The sequence below is a fragment of the Hyperoodon ampullatus genome (genome assembly GCF_949752795.1).
Source record: "Hyperoodon ampullatus genome assembly, chromosome: 13".
Lineage (NCBI taxonomy): Eukaryota > Metazoa > Chordata > Mammalia > Artiodactyla > Ziphiidae > Hyperoodon > Hyperoodon ampullatus.
Window position 1 is genome coordinate 15,177,070 of NC_136926.1, and position 12,252 is coordinate 15,189,321.

Genomic DNA, 12,252 nt, shown 5'->3' on the forward strand with positions numbered 1-12,252 from the left:
CGCCTGCCTGCCCGTGCCTTGCACGCAGGGCGCCAGCGCCAGCCAGGGACGGGAGAGAGACGCGGGCTGGCGTTCTGTCAAGGAATTAATTGAAAAATAAAATCATTAGATGGGAACTCCGGAAATGCAAAATGGTGGCTGGAGAGTGGGGAGGGGGACGGGGGCAGGACTGGGGGGTTGCTGGGGGACGGCTGAGCTTTTTGTCAAGTTAATTTCTTGGGTGTTGATGTTTGGTGACATTCACTTGTTGTTTATCTCCGGGTGCAGCTGTAATACTGAAAGAGAACGCACAGCTTGTTTCGTTTATTTATTTTACACCTTTCTCCGGTTCTGCATTATGTTTGTTCGGTGAAAACCCACTGAGGCTTTTGATGTTGGGGAAATGGGATTTCAGCAGCTGTTCCCAGCAAGCAGGGCGCTCCGCCTGCGGATGGGGCCTGGTGGGGGGGTGGGGAGTGCTGGGTGTTGCCTGGTGGGGACTCGGGGCCCGACGTGTCCTCTGGGGGGCGGGGCGGCACTGGGGGCCCGGCCTGAGCTAGATACACCAGGCCCCAGGGTACCAAGCCCTTGGGGCGCCAGGCTCCGTGCGTGAACTCCGCGTCTCCACCCGCAATGTACAGACAGGCAGCCGAGACCCAGAGAGTACAAGTGACCTGCCCAAGGTCACCGAGCGTTAAGTGGCAGAGCTGGGACCTCGGACCGTCTGACTTGCGGGGGTCGTGGAGTCAGCTGGTCGCTAACGACTTGCCTGCCCCTCACCCCCCAGCCGCCAGTGGACACCCCTGTGCCTCTGGTTTCCAGCTGGAGGAGGGGGAACCGTACCTGCTTTGGCCTTGACCAGCCAGATCATTACTGGACAACTATTTATTGCTCACCTACTGTGTACCGGCCTTCCTGTGACAGCCCCTGCCCTGCTGGCGCTCCCTGGCCTAATGGCAGAGGGACACATTAAATCAACACCTCTGACATGAGCAGTAGTAGCAAAGATGGTGGTCTCAGCACCGTCATGGAGCCCTAACCACGTGCTGGCATTGCTCTTTTCTCTCTTCAGTGCTCACCACAGCCCCAGGAGGTAGGCATTCCTAGTGGCCCCATATTACAGATGAGGAAACTGAGGCCCAGAAGGGCTAAGTCTGCTGCTTACAGCCTCACAGCCAGTCCATGCTTGGGCTGTGGGGTCAGTGCCCACTGTTCCTGAGCACAGTCACAATAGGTGCTGGGGACACGTCAGGGGGCTCTGAAGGGCTTTTGCAGGAAGAAGGAGCCCTCACCTCCCGGGGAGTCAGGACGGCAGCAGAAGGCAGCCACAGAGCAGGGAGGGGTGGCAGAACAGCCTCGTCCCCCCACGTTATACATGAGGGGTTGAATTTCGGGCGGGGCACGTGCCCTGCCCAAGGTCACCCAGCTCGGGAACGGTCAAAGCCAGACGCAGTGGCCACACGCCCTATCACCACAGGGTCCTGCGTGATCTTGGCCCTGCCCCCACGCAGGGCCCCTCGGGAGATGCCACAGAGCACAACACAGAGCATGCATGGGTTGCAAACTAGACCGTCTGCAAACTAGACCCACTTCACGGGCCTGGGAGGGGCCGGCCCAGGCAGTGCCTCGAGATGACCACGCAGAGCTCCCGGAGTCGGGCAGGAGGGCCTGTCCTGGAAGGATCCCTCGGGCTGCTGTGGGGGCGGAATAGGTGGCCCTGAGGGTGAGGGCGGAAGCAGAGTCCGCTGAGAAGGTGCGAGTGCCCGGGTCAGGCAGGCAGCCGTGGAGAAGAGGAGAAGGGTCAGTGTCCGGGCCAGGTTCTTAGGAATGAGATGGAGAAATAGCCTCAAAGAGGTCAAGTCACTTGTCCAAGACCACCTGGAAGAGACCCGAGATGCTCCACCTCGAAGGCGAGCGTTGGGCTGGGCTCTGGGGAGACCCGCTGCCTGCAGGAGCCCCAGACCCAGTGGGGAGCTGGCAGCTAAGGATCGCGGTGGCAATTTGTCCCACCCGGAGGACTTCACAGAGGAGGTGTTGTTTGAACCAGGGAAGGAGAGGCTATTGGGACAGCATCCAACAGCTGCCTCAAAACAAGCCCAGCGTTATCTGGGGATGAGGCTGACCATGAAAGAGTGGTTAGACTAGCAGAGGGACTGACAGAGTCAATCTAAGCCCAGAGCCTTCCCCCTCCCACCCCCCACCCCATTCCCTTCCTGGAGGGCCAAGAGGACCAGCACACCTCTCCCCTCCACCCTTTGTCTCCCTGGCAGTCTCTGGGCAGCACCTGAGACTTCTATGAAAAGAGGAAAGACGATGGGCTTTGGTGTGTCTTGGGTCCTGGTTTCACCACTTCCTAGCTGAGTGACCTTAGACTTACCTGTCTTTGCTTCAGTGCTCTCACCTGTGAGAGGTAATAATAATACCTACCCGTGGGATTGTTGAGAAGATAAGAGCCATGGCACAGAGTAGATAACCAATCGTGGTTGGCACCCCGGGGACATGTATTTTGCCGAGCCCACCATGCCCTTTCGCACTGTGCATCTACCTCCGCTTCCCCGTCTCCTCACAGAGAACTCCTCTGCATTCTTCAAAGCCCAGGTCAAATAGCCCCTCTTCTCTAAAGCCACCTCTAATTGTTTTTCCCTCCATGCCTCATCTGGAGTCCTTGAGCATCTAGTCACCCAGCATTTACTAAACACCTACCGTATGCCAGCCACCTACTATACCATTAAGAGCCTGCGACTCCAAGAGAACAGGAACTTGTTTCCCAAGCCCTGCCCTCGCTTGACTTGGCCTCTCTGGAGGTTTTGGCTCCCCCTACATCAGGCAGAGATTCGCTAACCTCTGACCTGCCGGGAAGGGCCTTCCTCCCTTCTTTCCTCGGTGGGTGGGAGATGGGCAGGGGTGGCCGACAGGGCTGGGAGGGAGGCTGCCCCCTGGTGAGGTAGAGACTAAGCCTCCGTCCGTGTTTCTCTGCCTCCCGCTCTGTGCTCTCTTCCCCTTCCTCATACCTCCTTTGGTGCTCCTTCCCCCGCTTCTCGTCTTTGCTGATTTCTTCCATCTCGTCTCCCCCCACCCCCGGGTCTGTACCTGCTCTCCTACCCCCCACCCCTTCCCTCTGTCCCCTCCTGAATCCCCTCCCCGCCCCCTGTGTGCTCTCCCCTTCCCCTCCCCCTCTGTCATCTCGCTCTTCCTGACTCCCAACCCTCTCGGCTGTTCTTTTCTCCTCTCTTGCCATCTGGGCTCCCGCAGAACCCCCGAAGAAAAAGCGGTCTGTGGTGTTGGACGAGATCCTAGAGCAGCTGGAAGACAGTGAGGACGGCGGCGACGAGCGGACCCTTCAGCCGTGAGCTGGCGCCGAGGGTACGTGGCTCCAGAGCCCTGGGGACGGGGCACAGCCGCTCCGGCTCTGCGCCCCCTACCACGGGGGCCGGGCGGGCCGCACCGCCCGGTGGGGCAGCAGCAGCAGGCAGCCCCGCCCTCCACTGGTCCAAGGTCGGAGGGGACGATGGCCTCAGCCCACTGCCCGGGCATCCCGGGCCCCAGGCACTGACTGCGCCTGCTCTGTGCCTGGCACTGCAGGGCCAGAGAACAGGCGCAGGATGCCACCGCGCCGGGCAGTCCCTCGTGGCAGCACGAGGATCTGGAAGTGGCAAAAACCACCGAGCCCTGCGTCCAGCCCAGCCATTGGCGGTTCCCGCACGAGTTCCCCCTCTTGCTTCTCCTCCCAGCAACCCTGAGATGCAGACAGGGCCCCACCGTGCTGGCGCGAAGGCCGGGTTGCAGAGGGACTTCGGGGCTTGCACTGGGGTGCGCAGCTACGTGGGCGCAAGGACCCTCGGGCCCCACTGCCCACGAGCCCGGAACACTCACCAGGCTGAAGGCAGCTCTCTGGAGTTGGGCTGTTTGGGCATGAAACCCCACTCCACGCAGCACAGACTGGGGACCCCTGCCAAGTCAGCTCACCTCCCTGGGCCCAGCCTCCTCCTCACGAACTGGTTCCCACCTCAGAGGGCGTTAGCGAGAAAGAAATGTAATAATCGTGAAGAACGCCAGGAACAGTGCTGAGTGTGTAAGGCGGGCTCCAGAAGCTTCTGTTCTTGCTCCCCCCTCCAGGGCTGCTAAGCTGGAGTTCCCGCCTCCGTCTCTCCAAGGGATTGCTCACAGCCTGGGACGTGGCCTCTGTCCTTCCCCTTCCTCGCCACTTGGGACCATGAGCCCTGGTTTAGTCACCAGAGCGTCTTCCGTCTGCGCTGACCGTGGGGCCACTCACGAAGCACCAAGCTCCAAACCCAGACACTGGCTCATTGGTTGAGCCCGGCTGTGTCACTAACGGCAGACGCCCTCTACTCACAGGCTGGGGACCCTGTGAAATGCAAACAGGTCCCCAGCCCTGGCAAGCAGTGTCCCAAGGCTCATCCCAGACCTGGGGTGCCCACACCTACTCCCGCCTGGAGCTTCACACCCAGCACACACCAGGAGGGGGATGGTAGAGAGGAAAGAGCTATAACCCGTCTGCCCTGGGTCTGAACCCCCGCTGTGTGACTTTGGACCGGCGAGGTCCCCTCTGACCCTCAGCTTCTCTTTCTATAAAATGGGGGTGATCTTGTACCTACCTCAGAGACGGTGCTCGGACTACATCAGTCAATCCAAGTAAAGCCCAGAGCAAGCACTCGTCGGCGTTTTTGTTTCCTTCTTCATTTGGGGCAGCTGGGAGCCCTGAGTGAGAGCCCAGGGATCTTCTGACTTGCTGTGTAAAATTTGGTCTGTGTATTTTTCTGGGAGGAGGTTTCAGTCCACATTAAGCAGTTTTCGGAGTGGCCTGGAATCCAAGGAAGACCACACAGCGCCGACAGTCCTGCGAGGCTGAGCGTGTCCCCAGTTCCCTGGGCGGCAGGTGTTTCCTAATCCATCCTAGGTTATCCCTGGGACATAATGGAAGCAAAAGACACAGACCCGGCGTGGCTCATTCCCAGCTTTTATAGTGAGGTGTCTCCCCGACATCAGACCATAGAGCCTGCGTGGGGTCCCTCGGGTGACCAGGCTCCCAAGTTTCCATGGGTCCCAGGGATGACAGGGCTGAGGTCCACCCCCTCCCTCCCCACTGCTTGTCCCGTTAAGGGCCATGTGGATCCTTCTGGTTAAATAAGATTGCAGACCCGTGGGCCTGACACGGGAGGAGGCGACATTGGCACCGACCTCACTGAAGGTACTAGATTGTCAGCAGATCAGAATTCACCACCTCCTGGTGTTGCCATGCCAGCTTGGGCTCTGCATTCAGACCATTCTGGGTTCCTGGTAACATCCACCACTCACCAGCCTTGTGAGCGTGGGCCAGTGACTTAACCTTCGATTCCTCAGTCTCCTCATCTTTAAAATGGGATGGTGCTAACGGCGCCTCCATATACCAGGGGTATTGTGGGGCCCAGAGAGCCTCAGGCGCCTGCAGGAGGTGAATCTGACCCCAGGGCCTCGGGTCTTTCTTGACCTTCATGCTTTACTGTCTTTCCTGTGTCCAAAAGAAAAAGCAAGCAAGCCCCAGCCCGAGCCCAGAGAAAGCTCAGGACCAGCAGAGGAGCGAGGGGGTCATGAAGCTGATGGCCTGAGGGAGCAGCAGGCAGGAAAGCCACCAGCCACTCAGCCAGCTGCCCGCAGGGAGACTGTGGCCCCTTCGCTCCTGCCTGCCCGTCCCAGCCTGGCGTCTGTACCCCCAACCCTGGGGGCTTAATGTCTGGGAGGGAAGGGCCCCCCCATAAGCAAATAGAAGCAGTCACTTCAACTTCCCTAGAGATCTCGGCGGGGGTACCCAGTCACCCCACCTTCGTGCCACACCTGGCCCTCACGAACGCCCATAGCAGGCTCCACCCTCCCCCAGGAGCACTGCATTCCCCACACGCAGCCATGAGCTGGATCATGGGAAATGTAGTTTTAAACCCTTCGGCCCTGCCCCCATGTGCACACTTGGAGTAAAACCACACCCTTCACCAGGACAAGCAAGAAGGCCCTGCCTCCCCTGCCCCTGCCCCCCACTTGCTGCTCTCTGGCCTTTACAGCACAGCCCCACCCCAGGGCCTTTGCACTTGCTCTTTCCTCTGCCTGGGACACCCTTCCCCCGCTTTCTTCCTGTTTCCTTCCCCCACCTCCACCAGCCACTCTGAGATCTTAGTTTAAGCTTCCCTCCCTTCCTCAGGGAGACAGCCCCGACCACCTTATCGAAAGTAGCCGCATTCCGTTCCTCTCCATGCCCAGCCCCTGCCCCCATGTCCTCCTCAGCCGATCCTGTCCCTGTTCCTTTCAGTCACAGCACCTGGCACCTGGAGGTTGAACAAGTGTCTCAGTAATCCTGAGCCCTGTCCCCACCCCTTTGAAAGTAACTCTTTAAACAGGAACTAGTAAAGTTCTCATCATTTTTATTATCATAATCATCATCGTCATTATTGGTATTCTGGAATAAAAAGTATAGCTAGGTAATAATAAAATAAAGCCAGGTCTTTAGCCTGGCCCAGAGGAGGGCCTGTCTTTCCCCCTTTGAGGGAGAGGGACTGCGTGAAAGCGTTTCAGAAGAAAAGCATCCACCCAGTGTGTGCCGGGTGAACTGGGGAGACTCCGGGCCTTGGAGCCAAGGCCCTGGGGAGATTGACGGTCACTGTTGTCACCAGAGCAGTGGGGCACGGGGGGAGCTTTCAGGGAGGGGGCTTCAGGTGAGTTTGAATGATGATGGGACATCAGAGGTCCCAAACCACCAGAAGACGTAGGAGAGAAATTCCAGAAATAAAGCACGGAGGTCACACCTGAGGAAAGCTGAGCATTCTGAGGTGGGTCGTGGTGGAAAGGAGCCTGTGTATCCAGGAAGGCAGCCTGGAGGGAGTGACCTCTGCCCGGCAGCCCCCGAGCAGGCCAAGCAGAGACGTGGTTTACCCAGTTGCTCCTCATACAAAGCCAAAGCCAGACTCAGGATGGGCCCACGGTTGCTGTGGTGCAGTTGGGAAATAAGTGAGCCCCTCCCCCAGAAATGACCGGTGTTGCTGTGCTTATTCCTAACCCTTTCCATCCTGGGGGTTACCCGTGGGCACCAATGCCATTGCCACAGTAAACTGGAAGCCAGGCTCGGGCCCTTGTGTCAGCGCTTGTAGGCCATTCCACAGACCCTCGGCCATGGGGTGATCCCAGAGTGTGAGGTCTGCCCCCTTCCTCCTGGGAAACGCGAGCTGGCATCCTCCGGCCAGTTTGCACGCTCTGCAGGGGCTGGTGTGGAGGATCACAGGACTGGAGTGAGCCCAGGTCCCAGCGGAAGCACCTTGACCCTGGGAAGGCGCCAGGCATCTTGCGGTGTCTCAGAAAGGAAAGGGGAAACGGCACAGGCCAGAGGCAGAGCGAGGGTGGCGGAGTTAAGTCCTCAAAGCCAACAGCTAATCCTCACCCCCAATCATTCATTCATTCATCCATCGAACACTAGGCATCCCTCTGCACTTGGCACTGTGCTGGGGGCCAGGAATACAGGGACAGAAACCCTGGATCCACACGGGAGTTTGTCTCCTGGGCTTGAAGACCCGAGAACCAGGCAGAAGACAATTTCCAGCGGCCTTTGCCCCCGTGTTTTTCCTCCTTCCCTTTTACCGCCTCCTTGGGCTCTTTTGTCTTTTGTGGCAGGGCCCGTCCCTCCCAGCGCCTGTCTGTGCTCTGCAGCATCTAGGAAAGGATTAGTGCAAGCCGAGCATGCAGGCTTTGGTGAACACAGCCGAGTTTGGTTTCAACATCTAATTCAATTTGTTCTGCCGAGATTGAAATATGAAATGGTTGCCAGTCAAACGTTCAAAGGACGGCGAAGGGAGAGTGAACGCCTGCTGAAATTTGAATTTTAATGAAAATGACTTTAACCCTTTGGTACACCTTGCAGAAATGAAACGCGCTCCCCTCCCACGAAAAAGCCTCTCTGGTTCTCTTTGCTGAGCTTCACTAATAATATGCGATCATTTTTTTCAATAGTATTAATAATAACAGATGAATAGAGTCCTGGCTTAATAATAAATTTGTTCTCCCATCTTGCCCCAGCCACTGAAATAGGCACCTTCCCCTAGCTGACTTTTCCAAACCCTACGCCAGACAAGCCAGGCCCCCCTGTTGGATGCCCTCGTAACACCTAAGCGCCTCCCTGGCCCCTGTCACAGCTGTAAATGGTTGTCTGTGTCGTGGTTTCGTGTCTGTCGTCCCTCCTGGGGTTGTCAGCCCCAGGAGGGCAGGGTCCGTGCCTGTTCCGTGTGCACCGCATCTCCTGTGCCTCTCGGGTAGGAAGTGCTTGGTAAATATGTGATGAAGGAACGAACGCCAACTTTGTCCTCCCAGCAGCTGTGGGAGGTAAGTTTACGAGAGGTACAGAAGTGGAGCCTCCAAGGGGCAGGCGACATTCCCAGGTGACACGGCACAAGGGGCTGCCCCCGGGACTCACGCCCAGCTCCAGGTAGCGGGAAGCCCGAGTTCCAACCCTCCTCGAGCTCTCCTGCCCCGGGCGGTGGGGCAGCACGTGCTCGCAGGAGAGCCTGGCCCCACTCGGGGCCTTAATGCACACCCTCCTCTGCTCACCCCTGCGCCGTGGGCTGCGCTGCTGACCCATTTTACAGATGAGGAGCTTGAGGCTCAGGAAGGAAGGCCAGCGTGTGCCGGAACTCAAAATCTAACCTCAGGGCGGCTTGAATGAAAGGCATCCAGTCATTTTTCCCCTGATGAGTCTCTTCCTGCTCAGCACCTACTTACCATGAACTCCTAACATGCTGTTTGATTTTGTTTTGAATACCATCGCATGCCGTCAATCCCCAGTGCACGGGCGCATGTTGGGGCTCAGTGGGGCTGTGGAGGGCACCAAGGCAGAGCGTGGGGGTGATGGGGTACCCCCGAGACCCCCGGAGGACGGTCACCTCCCGAAGGCAGAGCCCGTGGCCTCATCCCCGGGGGCTCCTGTTGCAGAGCCCAAGGAGAGGTCTGAACCTGAAGCACCTGGGCGCGTGCATCCCAAGATGTTTGCTCAGGCTGCTGTGTACCAGGCCTAGCCCTGGGTGCTGGGAGGGACACTCCCGGGTCCCCAGGAGCTGACTGGACTATGGGGAGACAGACAGCAAGCAGATGTTTTCTCCTCTGGTGCTCCTGAGGCTGCTTTCTGTACGGGGTGTCTGGAGGGACCGAGGGAGGACTCCCCAAGGAGGTGGCGTGAGAGCAGAGCGGGAAGGAAGGGACGGCAGTGGGACTGGGAAGACCACTGCGCAGGCTCAGCTGGGCTGCCGAGCCCCGGGGGGACCCGGGGAGGAGGGCAGGGCCCCTGCGGTAATCCAGGGGAGGCGTGGCGGTTTCAACCAGCGGAGGAGGTGACAGGCGGCCGGGTCCCAGATGTTTTGAAGGTGGAACCCAGCGGACAGACTAGAGGTCTGGCTGTGGGCTGCGCGGCGCCATGGTTTGGGCCCTTAGCCCCGTGAAGACGGAAGTCAGCGTGTGCTGAGACAGGCCACATGCAGGAGCTGGCCCAGAGGGGAGCCAAGCGTTGGGTTTTTAACGCGTTCAGTTGGAGAGAGCCGTCGGGTGGAGATGGAGAGCTTCCCGGAGGATGCATGTCTCCAGTTCAGGAGAGAGGGCTGGACCAAAGGTGCAACAGGAAATCATCTATTTTTCTTTAGGAAATCTAAGAAGCAGCGTGGAGGCTCACAGCCCCATGCAGGCAGAGCTGGGATGTCCTCGCTCAAAGCTCACCAGTTCCCAGTTCATTTTGAAGCCACTTTTAGGCGGTTCCAAACTCTCTTGACCACAGGACCCCTTTTTCCAAGCAAAAGTCTTAGAAAAACCAAGAACCCCAATGTAGAAAACAGTAGAACCGCTCTATTCAAAGTCAGGGTGTAAGGCCCCCCACGTGTTCATCCTCCCATCAGGAGTTGGTTGGAAAACCACTGATGTAAACATGTCTCATGAAGCATGGAGTGCAGGCTTCCGTGGTACACGAGATGATTTTAGGCAGCCCATAAACTTTATTTTTTTTTTGATTTTTAACTTATGGGTTTATTTTCACATGTATGTTACAATTGGAAATAGACAGCTAGCTCATCAAGCCAATGGTTTTGCCAAGCCCTAAGGAGGAGGTAAAAAAATAGTGAATTTGTATAAAGAAAATTATTAAGAACATGAATGTGATACAAAGAAGTGGTAAAGGGGGCTTCCCTGGTGGCACAGTGGTTGAGAGTCTGCCTGCCGATGCAGGGGACACGGGTTCGTGCCCCAGTCTGGGAAGATCCCACATGCCGCAGAGTGGCTGGGCCCATGAGCCATGGCCACTGAGCCCGCGCGTCCGGAGCCTGTGCTCCGCAACGGGAGAGGCCACAACAGTGAGAGGCCCACGTACCACGAAAAAAAAAAGAAGTGGTAAAGGGAATTCCCTGGCTGTCCAGTGGTTAGGACCCCATGCTTTCACTGCCAAGGGCCTGAGTTCAATCCCTGGTCAGGGAACTAAGATCCTGCAAGCCACACAGCTTGGCCAAAAAAAAAAAAAAGTGGTAAAGAAGGGACATGAGTGATCTAAACTGGGGGCTGGTAGGCTGCGGGCCTGTGGACCAGGTCCAGCTGCTGCCTGTTTGTAAAAATTAAGTTTTATTGGCACACAGCCATGCCCATTGGTTTACAGATGGTCTAGGCTGCCCTGCTGCAGCAGCAGAGCTGAGTAGTTAAAACAGAGTCTGTATGGCCTGCAGAGCCCAAAATATTTACCGTCTTGCCCTTAACATCAAGTTTGCCAATCCCTGATCTAAAGCAAGCCCCTCTAATCTTATAGCTCAGAAAGCCAGAGCCAGAGAGGGCAGGTGGCTTCCCCAAGGTCACACCGTGGCACTGCTCCCCATTCTGTGCCCTTCCCATCCTGCCACCTCTGCCCAGACCCAGCCAGGCTCCCTGGGCCAGAATCCCAGCTCTGCCACTTACCTGCAGCGTGACCTTGAGCTTGCTCCTTGACCTCTCTGTGCCTCGGTGTCCTCATCTGTGAACTGAGAACAGCAGCCATACGCTTCCTGGAGTTGTGAGGATCAAGTGAGTACAGTATGCTCCCTGCCATGCAGCAAGCACTGTACAAGTGTTCACCATAGTAACCCCATTCCCCAGCGTAAGGCGGGCCCCCCGGGCCCCGGCAGGCTCTCGCCATCACCCACCACCCAGCACAAGCCCTGAGCCCAGGGCCTTCTGGCTCAGCAGCAAAATAAGAGGGGCCCTGCGATCTAATTAGAACATCGCCAGAAGCCAGGGCTGCGTCCCCTCCAGCTTCTTTAATAGACCCCACTTCCCCTTAATTGCAGCTTTCATGAAAACGATCCACTGGGGCTGTAGTGCCCCATCCTTGGGCTCAGGCCAACAGCAAACATTTCTCTGTAGTCATGCAGATTTCTGGATGGCAGCTGCTCCTGCCTTCCCTAGGAATTGTCTGGAGCCCTCCCTTCTCCTGGACCCCCAAAAAAGATTCCAGGCGATAATATCACCGCCATCTTGCATGTCTGTGTGTCGCCCCGTGGTTTACAAGGCGCTCTCGCAGGGTTGAGTCTCGGCTGCGACAAGGCAGAGGCTGTCGCTCTCATTGCCCAGGTGAGGAAGCTGAGGCTTGAGGACTGCAGTGAGCCGTGCACGGCTAATACTCCAGGAAGATGCTGGAACAAGGCAGGCCCCCTTGCCTCCAGGCATCTTCACTGGCCACCTCCCCACAAAGTTTTGGCTGCTTGGGAGAAGGAAGGACGCTGGAGGAGTGGTGGGCCACATAAGACATAGCCTAAAACACTGGTTCCTTTAATGATTCTCAAACTCTATTTCCCAGAGGAGCTGGGATGTGGGTCCAGAGCCCTTAAGCCCCTCCCCCTCCAGTATTTCTTTCTTTTTTTTTTTTTTAATTAATTAATTTATTTTTGGCTGTGTTGGGTCTTCACCTCTGTGCGAGGGCTTTCTCCAGCTGCGGCGAGTGGGGGCCACTCTTCATCGCGGTGTGCAGGCCTCTCACCGTCGTGGCCTCTCGTGGAGCACAGGGTCCAGACGCGCAGGCTCAGCAGTTGTGGCTCACGGGCCTAGTTGCTCTGCGGCATGTGGGATCCTCCCAGACCAGGGCCCAAACCCGTGTCCCCTGCATTGGCAGGCAGATTCTCAACCACTGCACCACCAGGGAAGCGCCCCCCTCCAGTATTTCTATTCTTGGGTTCAGTTGCCCAGGCCTCATAGAATAAGCATCTCAGCGCAACAGTTTTGAGCTGGGAGATCTTTTGTACACTC

The 12,252-nt window shown here is 57.4% G+C and overlaps 1 protein-coding gene across 1 annotated transcript in view; it reads left to right on the forward strand.

Annotated features, from left to right (window-relative positions):
- Positions 1 to 9,766, forward strand: part of RBM19 (RNA binding motif protein 19) — a gene marked incomplete at both ends in the record, with an annotated part of 128,719 nt that extends 118,953 nt beyond the window's left edge. Inside the window, one exon of the mRNA XM_079717342.1 lies at positions 9,642 to 9,766. Coding sequence (XP_079573468.1) covers positions 9,642 to 9,766 — 125 coding nt within the window. The remainder of the gene's footprint in view (positions 1 to 9,641) is intronic.
- Between the last annotated feature and the right edge of the window lie 2,486 nt (positions 9,767 to 12,252).